Raw genomic sequence first — 27,408 nt, 5'->3', positions numbered from 1 at the left:
GAGCACAGAGTGCGGGCACTCAAAATATTTGCAGACTTTTAGTTATGTGTGGGCAAGGCGTGTGTTCCTATGAGTCGATGTCTGCCTGGTGACAATTACAACACCCACACACACACACAGTGCAGCTTCACACGTTGTGATTCACAGAGAGAATATTTAGGCATGAGGGATTTTTAGGCGAAATGTGTAGGAAATTGGACACGTGGTCTGCTAGAACATAACGTAGCAGAGACAAAGAATAAGACTGAAATGATAACAGACAAACTCCGCCCTTTTGCAGATAACCCGGAAGTCCTACCACAAGGCATCCATGAAAAGATAAACACGCACGTGTCACATCTGGATTCCTTTTCTTACTATGCCTATGCAGGTGCCTATGCAGGTGCATGGATGCTTGCCTAAACGCACATGCATGTGCTTCTGGGTAGAGGGACTGTGGTGGTGTGTTGAGATGTGTCTTGTAACTGTCGTGTTGAGAGGGTCATGACCGTGATCAATGAGGTTATATACTGTATATTGTGCGTGTGTGTGTGTGTTTCGGGGGTGACTAGTTATTGGGGAGGTAATGGTGGGATGGCTGAGATTGGCTTCCCATGTTAATGAGAACCTTGACTTGAAACAAGACAAGGACAACAGGAACGCCTTTCCCTCTCCCCCTCGCTCTCGTCTCTCATCCACTCATGCCCTATCCTGCTGTCTCTCCCTCATCCCTTTGTCTTTATCCGTGTGTCCTCTTGCCATTGTTCTCCCTATTCATTTTACGCCACCTCTCTTCCCTCGTTCTCCTGCCCTCTGTCTCCTGTAAATTGGCCAGTTGTGTTTTAAAGGACACGAGAGGGAGTAGACCAATGGTAGCCCAGCTCATCGATCTATTGTCTCCCTACGAGGCCTCACACGATAGGCTGCTTAGCCTCCAGTATCATTGCACTTGATTTGAGTTAAAGAAAAACCATAAGGATGTCCGAGAACTAGGCTAGTGCTACACTCTCCGTTGCTCAGGGCTATAGACTGTGCGTGTGTGTTTGACATTGTGGTGCACGAGTGTGAACAAAAGTGGCTGGGTTGGTGTGTTAATTAGGGCAGAGGAGTGTGTGTGTGTGTGTGCATTTCTTTGTTTCTTACATGTTTATGTGTGTGCTTAACCCATTCAATCCGGGAACGCAGCTATAACCATTATTTTATACTTTGGGTTATTCAAAAATAGCAGATATAACAGCTCATAGTGTGCGACCGAGTGCCGCTCTACAAGCTATTTTTGAATAGCCAAAGAAATCTAAAATGACACGGATGCGTTCCCGGATTGAATGAGTTAAATCTGTGGTGTTGGTGCGTGCTTGTGTGTATGAGCAAGGTCAGTCTGTTTCTCTTCCTGTGTGTGTGTGTGTGTGTGTGTGTGTGTGTATAAGGAGTTTGAGAGGTGGCTGTTCTTGCATGGTCAGTCCATGCAGCTGGAGCTGTTGTTGACCTGAGGTGTGTGTAGTTGGCCTCAACCAACGACTCCTATCACTTATTTAACAACGCAAGCACGTCACGACTCTCTCTCTCTCTGTCTCTCTGACACACATTCACACACAAAGGCTTAAAATAGATTTGTGCACAACTGGATGAATGTTGGCCACCGCAGACAAACAGTCTGTTGGTGTGAGGAAACAGTTGAACGTCACTGTGCGTAATAACTGTCCTCCCTGCCAGCTATGTCGGGTAGAAAAGGGCAAAAGAGGAGGGATGGAAAATTGGAAATGTCTACTGCAGTGAATTTTGAACATTGTCATTCCCTGTCCCCGTATCAGGAGGAAAATAGTTTTTTCTTTCATTAAAAATCAAATCTATCAGATTCATTTAAGTGGACAGCAGTTACTGAAGCCATACTTTAGTGTGCATGCGTGTGTGTGCGTACGCACATACCGGAGTAGGACTGTGTGTTTGTATGTGAAAGGAAAGGCGATGTGATGCTGGCTCTCTGTCTCTCTCCTGGCTCTGTTTACTCGAGCGAGCGAGAGCGATTTACCTGGTGCGGCAGGGAGAGGGTTAAAAGTCAGGAGCGATTGAGGTGTTGGTCGCATGCAGGCCGCACAAAGGAGTACCGCTGCAGGCTTTTTTTTCTCTTTCTCCTTCCATTTCTCTCTCTCTCTCTTTCTCTCTCTTTCTCTCTTTTCATGTTCTCGCTCTCTCTTTCAGGCTCTCTCACTCCTTCTGCCTTTTGTTTCTCTCGCAGCATTGTTTTTATCTCTAGGCTCATCTGCCACCTGCCCTTCCTCTCCTATCCCCTTCCCTCTCTCTCTACCTGTTTTTTCCCACTTCCTTCCTGTTCCATGAACTTCCCTCAATCTTCTCATTCCCTCTCTTTTCTCTATCACCTCTATTCTTTCTCCATTTCTCTCCATCTCTCACTCTCCCCTCCTCTGCTCGCTCTCTCTCTCTCTCTTCCATGGCTAGATGTATCTCTGTGCTGTGTTCAGGGAGGGTTAGGAGGGGAGTAGAGCAGCCTGAGTCAGAGGGAAATGAACCCAATAAATCAAGCTCTTGTCCCTGTCTCCTTCCTCCCTGAACCAGCCAGGCTGGCTGGCTGGTTGGTTGCCTGTGTGGAGCTATGTGCGAAAGAAACCAGCCAACCTCCAATACACAATGTAGTCCACGAAAACCTAATTCATTCAACTTTACAATTTGATTTCCAATTTTGGTGATTATTATTATTTGTTTTGTATTGTACTTTTTTTGCGGGTTGCGCTCAAATGCTCTCATCTCATGTCCACCCGCGGAGCCCCATTAATCAGATATTTACAAACCAGTTTATCATCTCCTTTTCATCGGACACCACAAATCTCCATATCGATGTTTACCAAAATGTTTCACTGTACGAGTAGTTCATGTTATGGATATGATTTGGAGTGGGATATTAAAGATAAGATAATGTTGATACTGTGACATTGTTGCACCAAGCACAGACTTGTAAAAGGGAGCCATTGTTTGATCAATTTAATAACAAATGTCTCCACTAATTTTAGGTTATCACACTCAAGTTGTCCATGCTTGCACTCTGTACTGTGGCCCCCTGTAAAAGACGAGAGAGTCTTATTACTCCAATAATGGTCTTAACTCTGTCAATAACAGGTCAACGTCAAGTCTCAAATAAATCTCTTCGTCTCTGCAAGCCACAGGTGTGAAAACGCACACAATCCCCTTTGCACTCCCCATTACCGTAATTCCTCTAACACACGTGCTTGGCAAATCTTTACCGTATATGACATTCCTCCTACTCCCACCGCCCCCTGGTGAATCATGCTATCAAAATGCTCAAGCCTAATGCAAATACATCTGCCTTGCCTGATTTAAAGGGTGACATAGATGGACAATGTTGTCACACCATAGGTAAAGATGCAACTAGCGTTAAGGTACCCCAGTTACTGTCCTGTAAGTGGGAGATCGCCGGTTTGATTCCCCACAACAGCCAATGTAATGTGTATGTATGTCCATCATAGTGCATTCCCCGAACCAGCTCACTCATTGGAATTCACTCCATTTAGATAAGCGCACAAAATATAGAAATGTCTCCTCCTGTCCATACCCGTCTCAACTCCAGAGGGAGAGCGAGAGATGACGATAAAGAAGGCAGAGAGGGGGAGAGAAAGACGGGGTGGTACTGTCTCAATGCCTTGAAGAGAAACCATCCTGATTTTCAACATTAACACTGTTATTTGTAGGAGGGATAATGCACCATTTGCAACCATAACACTGAGCTAAATCAGAATTTGCTGTCCAAATTAACACTGGCTGAAAGAATACTTTTGTCAGAGAGTCAGAGAATATGAAAAAAATTACTAAACTTTACGTGGACACCGGCACTGTCATGGCATTGTCCCCTTTCTCTGTGTTTACGGTTAACTTGAGAAAATATCAGAAAATCTGATAATATCAGATTGCTGTAAGGGCAGCCATACTCCGTATGGGAGTGCCAGGCTGTAGGAACACAGGACAGTCGAAATGGAAAGAAAGGGAAAATGGGTTGCATTGTAAGTACTGTTTCTATAGACTATAATAATCAACAGTGAACTGAAACGCACACCTACAGCATGTTTCCTTTTTAAAATGTCCAGGTTACTGTCTCCTGTAGTGACCTGCCTCAGTTCCACACCCACCCCACCTTGTTGTGTGCTCCGCCAAACCTACCTCCCTCTTCTTTCCATTTTGAGGCAGCTGTTGGCCTCCTCCGCTCCCCTGTCTCTGCTCCCGGGCCCAAGTAATTGTGAAAGAGAGTCATCCCTTCTCTCCGGCCTCGCATTTCCGTGTGCGTGCGTGTGTGTGTGTGTGTGTGTGTGTGTGTGTGTGTGTGTGTGCGGCATGAATGTGTATCGTATCTAGTGTCTGAGTACACCTGCAGATTAGTCTTTCAGAGACATGATTTATTTGTCAGGGTTTTTCAGCTTCTTCGGCAACCAACAGGCTCATTAATTTCTGATGGGAAAGTGCTCTCTCTGTGTTGTGTTGCAATTTCTCGTTGCACCTTTTTCTCTTGTATTTGGGTGCATAGTATACTGCATACACATGCATTTGTCTCTATTAATGTCAGGATACCGGCACTTCAAAACAACTTTGACACAATACCTTGAAAAGTATTGATATTAGCCCAAATGCATTTTTTTAATACTAATGACAAAAACTGAACTTAATTTGAGGGCAGCTGCCCTGTGTTTTAATAAAGTATTATCATCATCATACCACTTGTATTGCAAAGTAGTGCAACAAAGTTGGTAATTACTGTATCTAACATCCTTAGTTGACACTTCCCTGTAGCATTGATTGCAAATCAGCTTGCTGGTATCGTTTGCCTTTCCTTTTTAATTTGCCTCGTGTTCTTTTTTTTTTTTTTTAATGAGACACCGTTCGGGCCACAATTAAGCCAAATAGTGTGAGGGAGAGATCGTTAGAAGCACAATTTGGATTGTCTTGCCCATAGTGGCGCCTCATACCTTGACCAGCACTTGCCATCTTTGGCAAGCTAACACCATGTCTAGACCTACTGTTCTATTTGTCAAGCAACACTGTTGTGCAATGGAGTATTAATTAGGCTAACATTAAACCAAATCATAATCATTTGATTGGAATATGCAACAGTAAATCGGACTAGTCGATATATTTTTGTTGGCTGTTTTTTATATTAAAAAGTACTTGATAAAAAAAAATTGCTTAATTAAATACATAATCAGTAGAATAATCACTAAGTAAATAATAGATAGTTGCAGCTTTACTTGCAACTTTACTTGGACTTCTTTGAAACTGGACTTGGATCTACACTGAAAGACAACTCTGGAGTTGAGAGAGCAGCATTGACTGAGGGGCAGGGTTGCTCCCTATGGGCAACAATGTGTGTCGGCTACAAGTACCCCCTGCAGCTAGTCTTAGTCTTTGACAGGCCGGGAGGCGAAGACTATGTTTTCGCCACTGTCCGGGGCCTGAATTTTGGCACAGGAATTGCGTATATTTTAATTGATTACCACAAAGAGTCTCACACATATTTACAGCAATGTTAATAATATAATCAGCCAACTTGAATGCGAGAGGACTGGCTGCCACTGTATAGGTAGAGTTCTCAACGGTCTGGAAAATCAAAGTCTGGAAGCCAGAGCCCGATCAGAACATGCATTTATCAGCCCGAGCCTGACCCGAAAAGACAAATAAATTAATTAATAATAATGCCACAAACGGCTGTGCATCGGCAAAGCCTCAACTCACATAGCACTATGGAATGAGGATGAGAAAGAGATGGAACATTGCATAATAATGCACAAGAGAGAGAGAGAGAGAGATAGCAAGTGAGGGAGAAAGCAATAGAAAGAGACAGTGACATATTATTCACATCGGACCAACTTCGAGGTTAGTTTATTTGAAAGGCGCCGTGTAGTGGACACACAAACGCATGCACAACATTTTTGTTAATCTCCTTGGAAGTCAATCCACAGCGTTGCTCTTCTTACTGGCAGTCGTGAAGAACAAAATACAATCAAACATTCCCTACTCCGTTCTTGCTATCTCGTTATTGTTACTTATTTAGCGCAACCAAGGGTGCACACCTGTTTGTTATATAGCTTGTACGCCTTGTAGAGCTGTTATTGATGATGATTATAATAATAATAATAATACTTGTTTTACAACCCGAGCCCGACCCGACCAACTTGCATAAATTGTGTTTTTTGTGCAAAAAACACCAGACCAATACTAATGCAAACGTCTCCAGTACTAGTGCAAACGTCTCTATTTATCTTCCACATTGCGTTGTCTGCCTCGTTCTTTTGTTCCTATCCATCTGTTTCAGTATAAATTAACTTTTTATATATATTGTTTTCCATGGCAACAAATTCCACTTCAAAGCCTTAAAGATAAGACGGTGTGAAAACGGAACGGGAGACAGTATGATCGCAGGCCAGCAGGAATAATGTGGTTCTTCTTCATGACAGGCACCACTGAGCAGCTTCCTGATGAACTACAGGAACTAACAGAGACCTCAACACACAACAATGGTGGCTTTACACCACATGTTGCATGAGTTATACTCATCACAGAAGTCTCAGTCTCCATTAAACGGTCTCTGTTCACCAACCCGATCTTTAGCACTGCCAGCACACTGTGTTCATAGTCTTTGTTCTAATGCTGGGACACAGTTGTTGCTGGTCATGCACAATGACACATTGTCATATGCCTTTTGTCCAATGCAGATATATTAAGTTGACTGAATATCTCCCAAATTCCTCTATTTCTTATGTGTGATCAATCATATTTATATATATATATATATATATATATCAACCTTGCCATCCATCTCTCTCTGTGTCTTATGTAACAGTACACATATTTCTACGGCACTCACTCTGTTGTCTCTCTCTCTTGTCCACTCCAGCCGGTTGCAGAGCCCATCCCCATCTGCAGCTTCTGTCTCGGCACAAAGGAACAGAACCGCGACAAGAAGCCTGAAGAACTCATCTCCTGTGCCGACTGTGGCAACAGCGGTAAGTGGAGGTTATGACGTCTGGTAGAACCACAGCCAGGCTGCCACAATCTAAATTATTTATGCCCACATGCAGAGAAAACAAGCAAAGGATGTAAATACTGGGCATACAAAATAACAATTCATTGACATATCTTAGGTTTTCATGGCATCCCCACACACACACACACACACACACACACACACACACACACACACACACACACACACACACACACACACACACAAAACCCTGCTCTTACCCAGGTAGCAGTCACACAGACATAATCAAACCAGACATAGAAGGGGACAGAGCCTATACTCTTACAGAGATAACACAGCCATCTCTAGTTTGAGGAGGGGTAAACTGGCTCACTTAGTTGGCTCATAACTACTAAGCTCAGTGTTTGGAGAAAACCTTGACAGCACAACATTCCTCAGCAGCAAAACGACATACCCCTTCTTGCTGCTCAAGCAAGCGTTTTAACAACCTTTCCAGAGACAGCCTCCTGACCTTGGAGTGAAACTGCAGGTGCTGGTGCGAGCTCATCTCATGGCATAGGGCAGTGAACAGTCATGAGGAGAGAAGCCTTAATCGCTTTGGCTATTTTGATCGCTTACTGCAGCACGTTGTTGAGCTCCGGGTTCAGTTTCTTAATAGCAGGGACTTCTCTGTAGCCAAATTCCAATACCCAAATCTCTGCTCACTCTGCACTCGTTCATCCAGCTTGACCCGGAAATCGTTAGCGTAATTTGCTTTTTGAAGAGCCGAGACCGGCGAGAAACCGCAAGTGAACATGAAGTGTTCACTTAAGCGAGTTTTGGGGAAGTGTTAAATTACTTTGTTTTGTTATTGGATGGACTGTCTCCTCGGGCTATGGGATGGAAACTACACTGTCTGGGAGATGGGGTCTAAAAGCTGTGCCATCTCGCGGAGTTCAAAGAGATGATTTATAGCCGAAAAAGTTTCATTCGCTCATATCCTAATGTAAACGTAACTCATATCCTAATAGTGTTAACATAACACATTGTGTGCATATGTGTTTATCAATGGTCTGAGAGTGACAGTGTCGAGCTTGATTAAACTTGAAGAGATACTGAAGTGCATTTATATCTATCTGAATAACAGTGATCAAACAAATTGATCACTGTTATTTAAATTAAATAATGGTCTGATCTTTATTTACACAATGATGCAGTTTGTTGTGCATGGGTGTGGGAAAATGCATGTCAAATTGCTCAATTCAGGCCCAGATCGTTGGCCTAGCGGTCTGGGCACTTAGGCTCCAATGTAGCCTGACAGTGCATTGCATGTTCGAGTCCCAATCCCCACGATCTTTACTGCATGTCTCTCTCTCTCTCTCTGTTTCCTGTCCATCTCCACTATATCTATAAATAAAGGCAGAAAAGCCCCCCCAATTTTTTAAATATAATCAATTCACAAGAGAGAAATGCAACGTCCAATATACTGCATGACATGCAGGATGGAGGAGGAAAGCAGGCAGACATTTGAGTATTGGAATGTGACATGTGAATCAGTCTAACCTGCTCGATTCCTCCGGACTCATCTAATCCTCGCCTCCTTGCTCAAAAGCGGGACTAAGGTGCGAGTGGTGGACGAGAGTGGAGTGCGCAAGTGTGAAAGTTAGAGTATTGGAATTTGGCTTATGTAAATAAACAGTGGGTAAAGGTAGTTGATTGGGCAACCTCTTTGACTCGAGCAACAAGGCAAGGCAGCTGCGTTTGCCCGTCATTGCAGCAACTGAGTTGGTACATAGGTAGCCCTACAAAGTTTACCAACTGAGTCCCTCTGCCAAGATGTAGTTATTCAGTTCAGATCAAAATTTCTCCCTTTCAGTTTTTCAGTCCTCAACTATGTCACTCAAGACAACATACACAGTTGTAGGGCAAACACACCATTTGTTGTTTTTGCCAAGTTGTTGCACAACCACTAACAGTTTCTCATCACCCCAAATAAATGTATTCAGTCAGAAAGAGGAACTTTCGCTATAGTCCCTGCAGCCTCCTTACCTAACGTCTCCTCAACTAATTTATAATCATGAATGCTGACAGCAGAAGCTCCTCGCTAATTGTGTGTGGCTTTTTTGTGATTTGATATGAAGCCAGAAATTATGCCCAGTTGCCCACAGTGCTTTGTCTAGGATGGTAGTTGTCCCTTCATCAACTTTCACTGCTTAAGGTGAGGGGAAACAGGATGTCCCTTGATAAATATGCCACTTTAAGTCATGAGATGTCATTCTACAGTTTGGATGGCTTCATGCTAGCACCGGATAGCCTTAGAGGCATGCAAGGCCTTTTGCACTTTTGGCATGGTCCTTTTTTGATACTTTCTTGGTTCTACATTATTTTTTAGGTTCTTCCAGCCAGGTTCTTGAAGCATGCAAAGAGCCAAATGCATGGATATCAAACTTAAATGTATTCAATGCGGTAAAAATTACAGTAGTTGGCCAAAAAGCAAAAGTATTTGCCGAGTTGACCAATGAGAGTGGGACAACACCCTTCAACAAAAGTAAAGCTGGAAGCCATTTGTTGATATAAATCCTTGATATAAAGAATACATTTTTTTTAAATCAGAAATTCAATCATTTCCACACTTTGCACTACCCACTTACTCCCACAGTTTGAAAACCGCTGGAGAAGATTGAATAATAAAAAATAAATTAAAAAAACGGAAAATGCAATTAAGCTTTCAACATCCTATCATGTTCTGTTGCATGTATAAAAATGCTGCGCAGGCCCACTGCTCGATTTTGGAGAAAAATATCGAAGTGACAATAAAAGAGGCTTCATTATTAGGGAGTTGTGCAAATACTATAGGCACTAGTCTACAGATATTTGGAAAAATCAGATGAGTCATCCTTCACCATATCCTCCAATTCAAGCGAGCGAGTGCATGTGAGACGTATACCAAAAGAACGTACAGGCCTGTATTCTTGATGCTGTAAGTGAGGGGGTAATGGTGGCTCTGTTTTGCTGTGGGGGCATTTTCCTGGCATGGTTTGAATCCACTTTTCCCCTTAGAGGGAATGGTCACTGCAAATCAATGCAAAGTTACTCTTGAGTGATCACCTTTATCCTGTGATGAAACAACCTTCCACAGGGAGCGAGGGGTCACTGAATGGTTTGAGTATGAAAATGATGTCATGATATGTTATAAAATGTTATGATGCTATAAACATTGCATGTGCGTATGCCTTTATGCCTAGGTATGTGTGTCTTATCTTGTACATTTGTGTCCTCTGCAGGTCACCCGTCCTGCCTCAAGTTTTCCCCTGAGCTCACAGTGCGAGTCAAGGCTCTGTGGTGGCAGTGTATAGAATGCAAGACCTGCAGCAGCTGTCAGGATCAAGGCAAGAACGCGGTGAGTCAGGGAGACAATGACATCTACTCTCCTTGTTAACAGAATCAAAAGCCACTTTCAGACATGCACTGTATTATCGAAGTTTTCCAGACTTTAAACGGAGGGGCTGTTTACGTATGAACTCAACATTCCGGCTCAGTAGGATTGGACATGCAACAGACTTTATGCTAGCTGAATCATTGACTTAAGTCCGATTGTCCGATTGTGCCCAAAGTGTCTCAATGTGTGAATGGATGCGTGATTGTCTGGTGAATTTACATTCAGAGAGTGGACGTGTTGATGGCGCTTCTAATAGGTGACGAGTGGAGCTTTCCCGTCTCCTGAGGTGTTTGGAGAGAGATACAGTAGTTAACTGAAATCCAGTTTCATTCTCCTTTTTTATAAGCGTTTCAGTTGGAAATATTCACAAATCGAAGTTCCATGAAATGGCTCATAAGCGAAACAAAACGTAAACGTATCTTTTAGTAATTGTAGACTACGAGTAACACCTGCTTCCCTGCGCAGTACGCACTCTGTACATAGAGCCCAATGTAATTTTCCAGCTCTGAGGATGGCTTGTTTTGAGGATGAAAAGTAGTTTGTAGCTCGTTGTCTACATTAGGCATACTATGGTATGTTTCGTTTGTGTTTTGTATGGGTGCATCAATGGGAGACCGCATGTCAAGCAATTCAATGTATCTGTCATGTTCTGTGGAAGGAAGTAGAATCCTCGTATCTCCCTCACGCTGTTATATTTAAGTGGGAGTAGCTAATGTGTAGCTATTTACCTTCATGTGTGAACACATCTGAAACAGACATTCTATTGCATGCTACATGTGTGAAAGGCCAACACCGGGCAATGTCCCGACCTGATTCCTTGGACATTTTCCAGTATTCAAATGAGAAAGCGGCTACTTCATTTGCCAAGTGCTTTAGCTGTACAGTGGTTTGTCTCTGTTATGCTGGTGCAGGGACACAACACTAGTGAGCTGTACCAACACGTGAACACTGTCTTCAAAAACCTAAATGAAATCTCAACAAAACAACTAATTTTTTTTTGCTAATAGGTTAAGACATCCATTGTTAAAATGGCAACAAATGTTATGTTTTATTTTCCATTTGAAAATGGCATGACTTAATGGAAGATCATGGTGTATCTGTGGCCCTGGGTTCATTGAGGCATTTGCCTTCACTCTTTTGTCCGACATGAAAAACTAGGCAAGCTTAACGGACATTCAGACATCTGTCCTGAGCCTTTTCCCTTTGATTTTGCCACATGGATTCCATCTCATCTCTTTCATAATCAGTCTTCATCGTTATATTACATTGCAGATTAGATTATATGGTATTATGTCTTATTATGTCACATTGTTTGAGTTGGTGTATTTCTCCTCTACAGGAGAACATGTTGTTCTGTGACTCCTGTGACCGGGGCTTCCACATGGAGTGTTGTGACCCCCCTCTCACGCGGATGCCAAAAGGTAAGCTCTTTTTTCTGTGCACTACCGCTTTAATCTAAGGTAAACATTATTATTATATCCACCAGGCGGAGATCTTGCGATTGGTCATGTCTGTGTGTCTCTCCACTACTTTGTCAACGACAACTACTGTACTTAATTTGTTTGACTTCATAATCACAGAGCAATCATCCCTCCAGGCTATGGGATAAGCGTCCTGCCAGGCTATAGACCGGGCACTAGATAATTGCAGATATGCACAATGGGTGGTGTTGCTGTATGACTATCTATGAACACATATGTACCCCCTCTTAAACCGTCAACTTTGTTTTACAATTTGTCCTGTTTCAAATGGATATAACGGATCATACTTGTTGGAGTACATGCCTGTCTGTTCCACACAGAGCCTATACTGACACACACACACACGGTACAGAGCGAGAGTGTTTTACACCACCAAACCACGACTTCTATTGAGTCAATACCACTGTACCAGTGCATTTTCTGAAAGATCCAAGTTATGTTTACGTCACAACTCGTCTTAAGTCATGTTTCATACACCTTTCCAATATTCCCAACTTAATCATCTGACATAATTTGTTCAAGTGGCACTTACTGTTGGAAAACTTGTGTAGGTCATATATCTGTCCACAGATCACAGCACTATGTTTTACAATTTGTCAGAGAGAGAGAGGTGCAATTTGACTTATGTCGTCAGACAGTACAAGTATTATTATTATTAGAGTATGTTCCCTGGTGGAGATTTGCATTCAACTGGGAGCACCTTTCTAGTCATTTCTTAAATTAGGATGGACAGAAATGACAAAATCTTAAGGAGGATCCTAAGGAATCTTTCCCCTTCTCTAATCTAATGAAGTGCATAATACCTTACCATTTAGTGCTAGTGGTACTAGCTAGTTAGATCCCAACACATGTCAGTAGAAGCAGTGAAACACATCTCTAATCCTGTGTGTGTGTGTGTGTTTGTTCACCTCTCAGGCATGTGGATCTGTCAGATCTGCCAGCCCAGGAAAAAGGGAAGGAAGCTCTTACATGAAAAGGCAGCACAAATCAAACGCCGCTACAACGCACCGCTGGGACGGCCCAAGAACAGGTAAAAGAGGAACTGGGGCCCATCTAATGGCGTCTTCCTTCACTGTCAGCCTGGCAGACTGTTACACAGGCCAGAAAGCCATACATCACATCCACTGGAGCACAACAAGCTTTAACGCTTTGTGCTTTTAAAGGCCTCAGAGTTGATAGTGAGAAGAAAGCTATTTTTGGCTTGTTGAAATCATAATATAAGTGTGATTTTTTTTTTTTTTTTGTTATTCGAAGAGACAACTTCTATTTGCATCTAAGCAATGACATTGATTGAAATTATGTGAAGACAAAGCACAACACACACTATATACAGTATAATTACTACGTGCGTGTGTGTGTGTGTGTGTGTATTTATTGATTTAATTTGCAGCAGCATAACACAGTGCATTAAGTAAAGAAAATAAATGAATAAGTGAAATTCCAAACCATGTATTCCTATATCTTCTCCCCTCAATCACTCCCCTTCCCTCCATTTCAGACCGGGTCGGCCCTTCAAGAAGCTGGGTGGGCGTGGCCGACGGAAGCGCTCCGCCTCCCCCAACTCTTCCTCCAGCTCGTCTTGTGAGGGTTACCCCGGCGACGACCGCCTGCTGTTCTCCCTACGCGAGGACGACGACTCGGCACATGGGGGTGGGGGAGGCGGTCTGCGCTTCAACAAAAAGACCAAGGGTCTGATCGACGCACTTACCAAGTTTTTCACGCCCTCGCCAGAGGGCCGCAAGGCGCGCCAGGAGGTAGTGGACTACTCTCAGCAGTGCCGAATTCGCAAGAAGTCCATGCGCAAGGGAGAGGGAGACGGAGATCGGACAGGTGAGGGTGAGTAAAGGGGGGAGTGAGCAGTCTCTGGTCTTGACATTCACTCTCAGTATTTTCAGCAGAAGAATGTGTCATTCAACACTATTTTCTGTTGAAAGTGTGTTTTAGTACATCAATGTTTTTGGGTGACACTTGTGCTGAAGTGTAAATTGGCATTAAGAAGGGACATAGTATAGTATTAGCCTGAATCAAACCAAGCGAGCTTAGCGAGGACGTTGTGATTACTGTATATATATTTGACATACTGTCCCACCACCAACCTTTTAATTCTTCATGTGCTTTTATTACCACAGTTTAAATGTACAGAAATGTAACAGTGTTTGATTGTACTCAAATGTGTTTAACTTGGTTTAGTTTGTACTCACAGATGAGTTTTTAAGCACAGTGACACAAATAAAATGGACAACAAAACCAAGTCTTGAAAAAACAGGGGACCAGGGAGCAAAGGACGGAAGTTGGCATATTGTCTGTATCAGCCGAGCAAAGACAATGTCTATCCCCTTGGCAATGTGCTAGACCCCTTGGAGATGGGATTGCTAAGGTGCAGCACCACACCTACTGTCAGCTCCCAGTACTTAACACATGTCTTAGTTAACCAAGCCGTGCTACTCGTATGCTGAGTGCCGGTGTCCAGGATCGAACCCAGAACCTTGCAATTCAAAGGCGAGTGCTCTACCGACTGAGCACCTGGGCAGCCTGTGAAACAAATGGTATATTGTGGCCCTGTGTTAAAGCCAGCTTTTCTTTCTACAGACAATCAGGAGGGCAGCGACTGGCGCGACGATGACGACAAATTGTCGGGACATGAAAGCCTGATGGAGAAAGACATTGAACTGTTCAGACACATCCAGGAGCTGGCACTACAGGTATGCGCACGTAATAAAGATTACAATCGAAAGATTTGCACACCAAATATCTCCCTTTTTAAGAGGTTTTATGTAATGCAATATCTTCAGACTTCTGAGGATTTGTCATCCATCTGTGTATATGCACTGTAAAGACACGTATAGTATATACAGAATCATACACATGACAGAGTAGACCTTGTGGAAATGGTGAGTCTAAATGTCTGGGTATTTAACGTACAGGTCTGTATTTGAGTGTCTGTGTTAGAGTTGCTCATGTGATTGGGAAAAAAAATGGGGGGGAGAATTTTTTATCAGTGCAAGAGCCGAGGCATAATGCACACACTAGCATGTGGTGCTGGTGTGCGTCCTACCAACAGACAGACGGCCAGCAGATGCTGAGAGTTTCCCTTCAGCACAGAGCGTACGACTAATAATAACCCTGCTGGCACTATCACGCTACTGGGACGTGTGTGTGTGTGTGTGTGTGTCTGTGTGAGAGAGAGTCGGTGTGCTTGCATATTTGGTGCAGTTCTGTATGTGTGTCGTTATGCGTGTTGGGTGGATTATTGTGTGTGTGTGTAAACAGGATCTACTGTTCATGGAAGGTTGTGGAGTCCTGCCAGTATTCCCTCCTAGTGTAATCTGTCTACCAATGCTTTACTCTTTCCACCGTAATATGATTTGGTCTTGACCCACCTTTTTCTCTGTCGCTTCCACCTTACAGAAGGTCGGGGTGACGGGTCCCCCAGACCCCCAGATGCGCTGTCCATCTGTTATTGAGTTTGGCAAGTTTGAGATCCAGACTTGGTACTCATCTCCGTACCCACAAGAGTACAGCCGGTGAGCCCCCACACACAAGTACATGCAAACATTATATCTTTGGAAATTGGTATATTATACCAAATTCCAGGATTAGGAAATGATCCCCATGCGATGAGGCCAATGATCACTGTACTCATAGCCCAAATGAGCCTAGATACAAGCAGCAATAGAAGTCAAAACAAAAATAGAAGGCAAAGAAAACATCAACTGAAGGTTAAACCTTTTGCACAGTGTGTATCTACTTCATACAGTACATGCATCTAGAGTTGATCTTGATTACATACATGTAAGGAACAATTTACATAATATGTGCATACTGTATGTATTCATGCAATAAGTACAGCAAGTATATATAATGTATGATATGTGCAAATATACAGGCTGTACCTAAAATGAATATAGATTGCTCAGCAGATTTATTATGTCTATGGCTGGTTCAGTTGCCTACTCTATTCCACCAGCCACTGCGCCAGGTATTTGTGTGAAATAGCATGAATTTTGGGATGTACCAGCCTGTTTAAAACGGAAGCTAGGTTACCTGTCCACTGGGAAGCTCTTTTTGGAGCGCTGGCTTCTTTTGCTGAGTTTTTCAATAACATTCCCTTCCTCCTACCCTCTGCTGTCCCCCTCTTCTATACCCTCTCCCTCTGCTTTGTCTCTCCCTCTCTCCATCCCAGGCTCCCTAAGCTGTACCTGTGTGAGTTCTGCCTGCGCTACATGAAGAGCCGTAGCATCCTGTACCAGCACATGAGGAAGTGCTGCTGGTTCCACCCACCGGCCAACGAGATCTACAGGAAGGAAGACGTCTCGGTGTTTGAGGTGAGACGTGGGCGGGCGCAACGGGATGGAGAGACGCACCGCGCAGCAGAGGGGGCGGGAGCGGGTAGAATAGGACAGGGGTAAGCAGAAAGGTGGAGGGAAGAAGTTGTGTGGAGTAAAAGAAAAGAAAGTCAAGTGTTTAGGAATTAGACTGAACAAGAGCACAAGCGTGGAAGGAAAAGAGTAGGAGATTTTGATTTTTCATTCAATATAAAATTACTCCTCAAATAATTAAAATACATCCTCAAATGGAATAAAGTAATAATTCCTTATAACCCATTAATCTGAATAGGCCTGCTTATTTTCAATGGGGTCAAGGTTAAAGTGTACACATAAATGGATAAGACAAGCAATTACACCACCTGGGCAAAACACTTTATCATCAGTCATTTAAGACAATTTTACATAAATAACTAGGAAATCTATGCTAATATTTTATACAAGTGGAAATGTCTCTTTCATTTTTATGAATGTCTAAGGAACTCAACATTATCCTCCAACTTTGGTAAGCACGGGCTGGAAGGCTCCCCCTGTCCAACATGAGATCTAGGGCCTGGTTTACTTGAATAAATCTGACCATGTTGATATGCTTCATCTGGAGCTTCTGCTTAAGGCTTCTATAGAGCCTGGAGTTCCAGGCAGGAAGTGGTTTGTCAAAGTCAGACAATGGATTAGGGCAGAACAAAGCCTTTTTAATCTGTCAAGAGGTCGAGCTCTTTCCTTGTCACTACAAAACCCTTAGCCTTGCATTTAATCTCTGAATATCACTTTTAGCAATACCAACACATGAGACAAACTGATCTAAAACTATGCCAAAGTACTTTACACAACACTTATACTTCATCATCTGTCCTTTGGAAGTTATGTTAAAAAAGTTTTAAATTGAGACCCACACAGGCTACTCTTATTTTTTTTAATTATTATTATCTATTGTCGACAGCCAGTCACAACATGAAGCCTTTACTCTACCAAAGTTGTTGGAGATGACAAAAAAATCACAACAGCAATTTATAGTTTATGCTTATGTCCGTGTTTGTGTAGCTAAAGAAGAGCAGTGGGCCCTCAGTTGTTAGGTTGACCAGGGAGTTAGCTACATATGTGGAGTGATGGAAGATTGACTAAAGTATTAGAGGAGAGAAAGATAGAGGACTGAGTTAGAGGAAAGAAAGAATGTTTGAGAGTAGAAAGACAGGGCGGGCGGCAGGCAGTCGAGGCCTAGCCCACAAACCACAGGTCTGCTGCAGCCACCGCCCCTCTCGTCCACATCCTCCTCCAGAGGTGTCATTTACTCCTCCCCACCCTGAAATCAAACAGCGTGACACCCAACACAGCCCTCGTCCTCGCCTACACGCCATACACAACCGGATCGTCACAGTTACACAATACAACCTAACAATCTACCATAAGTAGCGCGCCTGCGAGTACTGTCACACAACTTATGCAAGTATTCTAGTACACCTTGCCACGAAACAAATTTCCCACTTGGGACAATGACATTTGAACCTTCAGCTCGATTTACTGCTGAACAGGAAACGCTGTGGGTTAGCCTGTGGGGGGAAGATAGCTTGCCTTGTGAATGAAGCATTTGAACTTGTACTTGAACCTCTTGTGCAGGCACAACCATTTCAGGCCAGAGACGTGCTGATCTGGTGTGTGGTGTTTTATTGTGTGGGGCTGTTCAGCAGGGGCTATCAGCGATGTGTTCATGCCTTGGTTACTGCATCTTCTCTCTGCAGACTGTTCTCAATCAGTGCTGATGTTGAAACTGGTCCAGGAAAGCACTGGCCAGCTGCCAACCTCCATTTTTCTATTGTTCTTTCCTCTCGTCACTGTCCATAGCTGTTTTCTGTCCTTCCTCTGTATTTGTCTCTCTCTCTCCTCTCTTGTGTGTGCACTCGCTCACGTGTGTGTGTGTGTGTGTGTGTGTCTCCAGAGATGTAGCTGAGATCATTGTGTTCGTCTCTCCTCTCCTTGTCTTCTCCTTGTCCCACAGCTCTAATGGCACTTTAAAGATGTCCACTTACAGATACCCTCGGGGAGCTTTGTGAAGTTTTCACTGTAGTTCATATTGATATCCTCCCAGTGTGTGCGTGCCTGCATTTTTATTTGTCTATGCAAATTTGCATTTGTAGGCCTAGATCATAGACTGTAAAAAAAATGGACAAAGTGACGCCATTGGTTTCTACAGACCCGTTTTGAAGCCTGTTTTTCAGCTATTTCAAATCCGCCATCTTTCTATATCCTGTCCGAAATGCTACCGGAAACGACTGCTATTGGCTGAAACCGCAGCGAGGGCGGGTCTTCACTCGGTAGAACCGGTAGAAACCCTAGAAAAATACCTTACTTTATCATTATTATTTTTTAATTAATGGGACCATAATTTACTAAACGCATATCACGATGATTTAAAAAACACTTTAAACTAGCGATTGAAAACAAAGTGTTTATGAAAAGGTTTACTAAGGTAATAAAGAAAGAGAACCCGGATGTGAGCTTCAATTCCAGCAGAGATTCTTTGCCGCCTGGCCTAGATGTTTGCGCATGCATAATTATTGTATGTACACATGCACTTACATTTGCATTCTATTTTCCCCTTCAGGTGGATGGCAATGTGAGCACAATCTACTGTCAGAACCTGTGCCTGCTGGCCAAGCTGTTCCTGGACCACAAGACACTGTACTATGATGTAGAGCCCTTCCTCTTCTACGTCCTCACCCAGAACGACAGCAAGGGCTGCCATCTTGTTGGATACTTCTCTAAGGTGCACACCGTCACAGTCCCCCTACTACACAAACACAAGAGCTGTCATGGCATTAGCCACGACATTATGTAATGTGAGAAATAGGCTTAGATTAGATGACATAAGATAGACTGTGTCCATGCAGGTAGCATGCTTATCACACAGGCACAGACCCTCTTGCAACTTATGCTTTTGAACCCGACCCCATCACAATGTACTCTACTTTCAGTCTTCAAAAGTATTGCCAATAAGGCAGCAATTACTTAAAAGGTCATCTTCAGGAAAATAACACTTTTATTGACTTGAATTGATCCCGGTGGGGAAATTGAGTTGTCACGGTAATAAGGTACAGATGGAGAAATGGGGGCTCAAGAAAGGAAAAGAAAACTACAACAATACAACAAAATGTGTTGACTGACCTGTTGTAATGAATTCTAGTGAATTGGGAGCATGTTTTCCTGATGCAGGTGCTCCCGTTAGCATGAGTCCTCGCTGCCAAACGCAGCATCTAGTGAGGGTGTGTGGTAGTACACCTTGATCAACATCCAGTACTACAGACTGCCTCCTGTGTAACATGCATGCACGGGATCATTGTACACCAGGGGCCCCCTACCTTTATGTACCACAGACCAATTTGATTGTGACCAGACATCTGAGTAAAATAACCAATTAAAAATGTGTTAGTTATTAACCAAGAATGTAGAGAGAAATTTACTCTCCTCATACTTGAATGATGGTGTGGACGTTGGAAATGGAAGCAACATTTTCAGTGCTTTTGTAGCTATTCAACCTTGATTTTAATGCCACAGTCATTTGCAACCTCAAGGAGTTGATCTTCCTCCACAGGGACAGACAATTCCCCAGGGACATTCACAAATGGATCACGGATCCATTCCTTACACTTCGTGGGTCTTAAGTGTGTTGTAATGCTCAATCGCCATTGATAGCAAAGGTTTCTGATCGTGCACCAGTGGGGACAAGGAATTCCCAGTCTGTTTCTCTCATGTGAAATATGCCCCTGTTTTACTCGCCATACCCACAGTTCCAGTTTGGCTTTAACTGCAGCCGCTTTATCTGCCAACTTAACTTCAGTTGCCATTCTCCCCTAAAGTGAAAGACTGAGTTCGCTGATCAGGTTTAATATGCTGCACAGGTTGGCGAGTATTGAAACCCATTCCTCGTCATTGAAATGTGCTGCCAGTGACTTTTTTTCGGAACGAAATCTCTACAGCGGTTCACGTAACTAAAACACTGACTTCAGCGTGTAAGAGTAGGAGTTTGTGCTCTTCATCCATTTCCTCGCAAAGCTACTCAAACTGACACGAGTTAAGGACATGTGCTTCTTTGTTGTTGATAATTTCAATAACATCATTCAGTACGCAGTTAACACATTGAATGCCAAAAACGGTCCGGACCGTTTTTGAGGGTCCAAACGAGAAGTGCCGAAAACGGTCCGGACCGTTTTTGACCCAATTCTATTTTTATACATGTGGGCCACGTGGGGCGCTAAAACGAAACTTTGACATCACCCAAGGAGTTTCTGAGAAGAAGAGGCTGGATCTGGCTCCATGTCAAAAATCCTTCCGGTCGGCGTTTTCAATGTTATCTCCTTGACTAAAAGCTTAATATCTCCATTTCTTTTTAACGTGGTGGAAACGAGCCGTTTTCGATCGGCGATCACGCTGCAATGGAGGGTCGCGTTGGAAATATTATTGTTCCAGGCGTTAGTCGGGACCCTCCGCCGTCTCGCACGCACGCTTTGTTTACATGCACTTCCGCGTCGGGGCTTCTCACAGCACGAAACGTGTAACGCAAGTGGATGGAAGAAATGCAGGCACTCAACGTATAATATTTTAATAAACCTCTGGCACCCAATGTGTTAAATTCAGGTGACATTTTTTGGCTTGCCAGCATTTCTTTGTGAATGACACGGTGCGTAATTCAGTTTCAGGTTCAACCTGTTTAACCGTTTAGTGAAACCAGACAGCTGTCGAGTCATGGTAGCTGCCCCATCCGTGCATAGGCCAACACAGAATGACCAGGCAGGCAACACACTCTGAACACTGCTCACGCAGATGGCAGTAGGAAATGATGAACTCGCCTGACCTTGTGGCACTTGAACATTACACACAACACTGTGCAAGACTAGGGAGAACAAAATATAATTTATCGTTTCCATACCGAATGTGCAGTGAAACATTACCATGCCGTGTAGCTGTGTTTAAAGTCCTATGATCTATGCCACACTTCAATGCTGAATACTTCTTCTCATGTTTGACTGTGTGTGTGTGTGTGTGTGTGTGTGTGTGTGTGTGTGTGTGTCTTTGTCTGCCTGTGTATGTGCCTATCTGTTGGTTTCTGTGTAAAATGTATGTGTGTCTCTCTCTGTTGGTGTGTCTCCCCGTGTGCGTGTCTTCCCCTCTTCAGGAGAAGCACTGTCAACAGAAGTACAACGTGTCCTGCATCATGATTCTTCCCCAGTACCAGCGCAGGGGCTACGGACGCTTCCTCATCGACTTCAGTAAGGCCCGCATCCTTCCTCAAAGCTCAGATAGATACACACTGCATACACACAAAAAGAGATGGACACACCCATACAACACACTCATGCCGTCATACACACCCAGAGTGATGTGCAATTGCACACAGACAGACATGCTTACTAGCCTGGTAAACCCCCCTCCCTCCGGAAATCTCATTTGCATTTGATTTCAGGAAGGAGTCTGGGATTGCTCAGGGAGTAAAGCTGCCCGGTCCGCTGCGTGTTAGAACCAATCAGCGGCTGCTAGGGGCGTTATCATCCAATCACCTGCCTAGTAGCTTGAAAAAATGAAATGCCGTCTGTCATCGATTCTGCGACCGAAGTCTCAGATGGAAGTAGGCTGTGAAACAAAATGTGTGTCGCAAGCTTCTTCCATTTGACGGAGTCGGGTTACATGCTTACAGAGTCATGCCTGTTTAATTCTGATTCCTCTATTGCAGAGTAGTTGGGTTGTTGCCTTTGGCATTCCACTCGATAGCAAGGGATCGAAGTACACGTGGCCTTTCAGATTGAAACCTGCCTGTATTGAACGCTCTCTATGCCTGGCTTGATTCCTGAATGAATTAAGTGAATGAAACACACTGACACACATTTCCTGTGCTTTGGAGAGCAGTTGTGCTTGTTGCTAGCTTTAAAGTGTTTAAACGGTGCTGATTGGCTCTGAGACACCTATTTACTTTTTGGGAAACATGACAGGACAATGTTCTCACATTTCTCTTATTCGACGAGACTTGCATAATGAGTGAGCAAGTGGGTGCGCTGTGTTTTGCCCAAGGACACTGCCAAAAGACTCATGGTTGTTGATAGATGAAAATTGGATGTTGTGGGCTGTTGTGGGCAGTCTCAGTTGCACTAAAATTCCCCCATCAGAAACCATTGAAAACTTGGCAATAGGAATTGAAGCGAGGCCTGGTAAAAAATAAAATATGAGAATCTTTTCTGAACTGTGTAATCAATGCCCGGGTTAAGATACTGCCCTAGTAGAATACTAGAAATGCATTTCTACGGATCCAGGTTCACATGCTTAAAAGATTCACTGGTTCTGAAAGAAGACCTGTTTGAACATGTTTCTTTGTTGGATAAAGGCATATTTCAGTATGCAATAGAATGAATTATGTTCAGTTTGGGGCGCCAATAGCCGAGTGGTTAAGGCACGTACCACATAGACTCTGATCCCAGCTTACTCTGATCCCGGGTTCGATTCCAGAGCCCTGCGGACCTTTGCTATATGTCACTTTCTGACTCTCACCCCGTTTCCTGTCTCGTATCAAATCTATCTATCAAAGGCAAGAAAAGCCAGAAGTTAAAAAAGAAAGTGAAACAACACTGTGCTTCCTTCCCTCTGTACAAGTTGTCCTTAAGAATGGTGATATCCAGTACATTGTTTTCAATGCAAAAATCAATAACTTACAGAAGGGTGTAATTTTGTTTTTAATTCAGCCATGTAGTGTAGTCCAACATTAAACCCTACCACCTATAGAGTTCAATGTGACCAGTGAACATCCACTTTTAGAATTCTCTTCCGGCTCTGGCGCTCATTTACTCAATACAGGTTTCAGAAAATCCTTATAGAGTATAAGCCTGGAATCAAGCCATTGACCTGGTGAATCATGACCATTAAAACATTTGATCCGGTTCATAAAAATAATTGGGAAATTAGACACATTTTAAGAATGAACTACTCATCCCATAAATCCCATTGTACATGCATTTCCAATGCTTCCAATCAAAGGATCATTTTGCTTGCTTGTTTTTAACTTTAACCATTGTGATTATTATAGTGTTTATATTAATAGTGTGCTAAAATATTGTAATTGACTTTTAGGGATTTTCAGCGACGATGTACGATTGTGTCTGAGCTATGTAATCTAGTGTAGCATAAACTCACGTGACATTCGCGGGGGCAGTAACATTTCCATGGTAACACAAGCTTCACCAATCATTGCTGCTACATTTTAGGATTGTGTGTAGTAAATGTGATTACATACAGACATGTGGCTTCTACCGGAGCCTATAGCATCGTTTTACAACCACGTCGCTCGTGGTAAGTCTACATTCGATTGTTACGACATGGCTGATACGGTAATTTAATTCTCTATGCAGAAAATGAATGGGATTTTTACTTCCGGCACCACACTGTTGAGCTCATAAGCTTCATCACACTTTTTGAGTCAAAGGAGCGCTGGATGTAACCTCCCAACCTCCCTGCAGGCTATCTGCTGTCAAAGCGTGAGGGCCAGCCGGGCTCCCCGGAGAAGCCCCTGTCTGACCTGGGCCGTCTGTCCTACATGGCCTACTGGCGCAGCGTTGTCCTGGAGTGCCTCCACCATGTCCGTGACCGACAGCTCACCATCCGCCACCTCAGCAAGCTGACGGGGATCTGCCCCCAGGATATCACCGCTACGCTGCACCAGCTCACCATGTTGGAGCAGCGAGGAGACAGGTTAGAGACGAGAGACTACACACAGTTTAACATACTGAACTCGGCATGCTGGAGCAGCATGGTAATACAGTTATCTGTACACGCCTAAGAACCAGTGGTGGAAAAAGTACTCAATTTTTTTACTTAACACATTGGGTGCCAGAGGTTTATTAAAATATTATACTTTGAGTGCCAGGACTTTTTAAACATTTTGAACCTTTTTCAAGTAGTCACAAAATATTTTCAGTGATCACCGTCCTCACGGTGATCCCCTCATTACACACATACAGGTCTCGTACAATCGGGGGAAAAAAATTTAAAACATTCGGAAATCCATTCCATAGTTGCAGCCAGTTGAAAATAGTTAAATTAACATTGTAAAAAAAAAAAGTGCACAGGAGCCGAGATACAGGTTTTTGAAGTCATAAGTTAACCAGGAGGTGGATTGGAGTCTAAATCTTGTAGGAGTGATATTTCCTGTTGCTGTGAAGGAAAAAGGAAAAAAAATTAAAAAATTAAAATAAAAAAAAAGTTTTTTTTTTTTTTTTTTTTCCAAAAACCGTATATATACGGTTTTGGCACTCAACGTTAGTATGCGCAAAACCGTATATATACAGTTTTGGCACCCAATGTGTTAAGTACAAGTATCAATACTGCAATGTAGAATGTACAAGTAAAAGTCCGGAATTCAAAATGTACTTGAGTAAAAGTACAAAAGTATTGGTATCAAAATGTACTTAAAGTACCAAAAGTAGAACATACGCATGCAGAATGTCCTGTTTCACCAGTTTTCAAATGTATAAAATGTATAAAAATCTTTTGAAAATAGCAGATTTACAAGCTCACAATGCGTCTCATTGCGACGCATTGTGAGCTTGTAGATCGGCCATTTTCCATTTTCAAATAAGCCAAAGTTTAGATAGGGCAGAAATGGTTAATATATGTTTTGTAGCAATAATCAAAATCTACAAAGTACCGGTAACTAGTAACTAAAGTTTTCAAATAATCCAGTAAAGTAAAAGTACCTAAAATTGTACTTGGGTACATGTACTTAGTTACTTTCCACCACTGCTAAGAACACGCATGCTAACACAGACTTTATTCCTGACTTCCCTCCCTGGTCTTCTCCAGGTTGGTACTGGTGCGGAGAGAGAAGCTGGTGGCCAACCACATGGCACGTCTCCAGGCCAGGCCCAGGGAGCTAGATGTAGACCCTGAATGTCTCCGCTGGACACCAGTCGTTGTCACAAACACTGTGGTCTCTGACGCTGACGCGGATGACGACGACGACGATGAAGAGGACGACGAGCCAGAGGAAAACAACCGCGAGGAAAACAACCGCAAGGAGCTGAATGTGAGTTTTTGTTGACATGCTGCTTGGTTTTCATGTAGGTGGCCGATCGTGTTCAGTTTCTGACTACCGTCTTGTTTGTTTCTCTTCCTGTTTATCTACTTATATAGTGGCTCCTCGGTCTGCATTCATAAAATAAAAACGATGGCACTGAGGAGGTTTTGTATTTGTTGTAGCTCTCGCATATCATAGCTTTGACTGATTTCAGGCCTCCTTTCTCCTAGATTTGCAATTGATTTTTTAAATTTTTTGTATAATTTTTATGTGTAAACAGATCAAACCCAGCCACAAGGTCTCGCCCCTCTCCTGGCACTTGCCCCAAGAAAGGAGGAGGAAGGAAGAGGAAGAAGAGCATGACGAGGAGGAGGAGGAGGAGGAAGAGGAGGAGGAAGAAGAGGAGGAGGAGGAGGAGGAAAGAAAGTGCTTCCCAGGCTTCCCTACTAGTCAGAGTTCCCCGGTGACCACCTCCCTTGCCGTCGCCCGTTGCCCTGCTCCACCCACCCCCGCCCAGGAGCCCTCACGCCCTCCTCCTCCTGCCAATGGAGAGCGCCGGCCGCGGGGCCGACCGCCCAAAAACTGGCCCTGGGGAAAGGTGAAGGACGGACCACGGGTGGGGCGGCCGCCCAAGATCCGGCCACCTGAGGTGGAGGAAGAGGAGGAGGAAGAGGAGGAGGAGGTGAACCACGATGGGAGTAACACAACACAACACTTCTCTACTAGCCCACCGTCCCTATTCTCCCTGGACCGACGGGCTGACTCTGCCTCCAGCGTGCGGCCAGCGGACATGGCAAGACACCCGGTCGTCACACCTCCACGCCGCGGTCGACCCCCCAGGAAAAAGAGAATTTTTCCTAAGCCCAGACTGAGAGAGGGCCAAGTGGAGGGACTGTCCCAGCTAGCCCTAGGGGCCAGGCTCAGCGAGCAACAGCTTCAGCCTGTCAGAAAGAGCTGCTTCAGTGAGAGCAGTGGATCCGAAGAGGAGGATGATGATGATGATGACGACGATGATGATGAGGACGACGACAATGAGAACGAGGAGAGAGGAGCATGTTCCCCACCCATCCTCACCAAACCCGCCATGGGGCTAAAATGCAAGGTGAGCAGTCTGATGGTACAGTACATACTGGTGTTCATTCAGTTAAGTGGTCCAATAATAGAATATATAGGAGAGAATAGTGATTAATGGAGGAGATTATTTAAAAAAAAAGTCACCTTACTGCAGAATCATCAAAATCAGGTTGTGTATTAAGGTTTCTCGCATATAATCTGTGGCTACTGAATGGACATACAACTGTCTGAATTGTAGATCAAAGTTGACTCACTCTTGTGGTTTATATCTTTTCCCCATTTCTCCAAATTCATCATTTCTCAATTTCTTAGGAATTAATACTTGCTAGCTATGATTTGTGCTATCACCAGCTCTGAACTGGTGATAGCACAAATAGTTTCAAATTGTGATTCTTCTTCTGGTGAAGAAGAGATGATGAAGACACAGCAAGAGACTACCTTGACCCCACTTAAGTTGTACTTATCAGCAACCCGTTGGGAATATGTGTAACTGAGTGTAAGCATGAAGTAGTGTGTTACTGTAAAAGAAAATCAATGCTCAGCTGACTTTACCCTCGTTTCCCCCACCAGAAGCCCCTGAGGAAGCGTCGTATCCGCCAGCGGAGCCACCCTCACAGCAGTGTAGTGACCGAGACCATCTCTGAGACAACTGAGGTCCTGGACGAACCCTTTGTTGACTCGGATTCAGAGCGGCCCATGCCCCGTCTGGAGGAGGAAACTCCCCTAGGGCACCACCACCACCCTCTGCGACGCTATCCCCCAGCCCGCTCTGCCATGAGGCTGTCTGATCCGGGACCAAAAAGGGGCCGACGCTCTAACCTCACTGAGTCAGAGGACGACGGTGAGTTGAGATATTTTTGGGGGTTATTAGAAACTATAAGAAAAATAAAACTGGCACATCCACTGGACGGCAGGTGCAGGTCCAACAGTCGATCAAGGCAGGATAAAAAAATAGAAGTCCGCACACTGATACTTTGCAAAGCTCCCAATCAAGGCTTTATTGATTATTATTGGTTATTGGAAACTACACTTTAAAGAAGAGCTGAAATAAAATAAAATAAATCACCCTTCTAGAGCAT

At 43.7% G+C, this 27,408-nt stretch overlaps 1 protein-coding gene across 4 annotated transcripts in view; it reads left to right on the top strand.

Moving 5' to 3' along the window:
• kat6a (K(lysine) acetyltransferase 6A) overlaps positions 1–27,408 on the top strand; it is a 47,399-nt gene that overhangs the window by 13,449 nt on the left and 6,542 nt on the right. For 2 of the 4 annotated variants that reach the window (XM_080434218.1, XM_080434219.1), the window contains exons 3-16: positions 6,893–7,001; positions 10,246–10,361; positions 11,740–11,821; positions 12,797–12,911; positions 13,380–13,717; positions 14,471–14,583; positions 15,290–15,405; positions 16,065–16,206; positions 18,806–18,967; positions 21,374–21,467; positions 23,700–23,931; positions 25,042–25,264; positions 25,536–26,357; positions 26,900–27,170. In XM_080434218.1, the coding sequence (XP_080290344.1) occupies positions 6,893–7,001; positions 10,246–10,361; positions 11,740–11,821; positions 12,797–12,911; positions 13,380–13,717; positions 14,471–14,583; positions 15,290–15,405; positions 16,065–16,206; positions 18,806–18,967; positions 21,374–21,467; positions 23,700–23,931; positions 25,042–25,264; positions 25,536–26,357; positions 26,900–27,170 (2,935 nt within the window). Of the gene's footprint in view, positions 1–6,892; positions 7,002–10,245; positions 10,362–11,739; positions 11,822–12,796; positions 12,912–13,379; positions 13,718–14,470; positions 14,584–15,289; positions 15,406–16,064; positions 16,207–18,805; positions 18,968–21,373; positions 21,468–23,699; positions 23,932–25,041; positions 25,265–25,535; positions 26,358–26,899; positions 27,171–27,408 lie in introns of those variants that run through there. The other 2 variants (XM_080434220.1, XM_080434221.1) reach the window with 2 other exon arrangements.

This window comes from Gymnoscopelus braueri (assembly GCF_963280865.1).
Source record: "Gymnoscopelus braueri genome assembly, chromosome: 7".
Classification (NCBI taxonomy): Eukaryota; Metazoa; Chordata; class Actinopteri; order Myctophiformes; family Myctophidae; genus Gymnoscopelus; species Gymnoscopelus braueri.
Note: the sequence above shows the minus strand (reverse complement) of the source record. Positions and strands in the feature narration are given on the sequence as shown.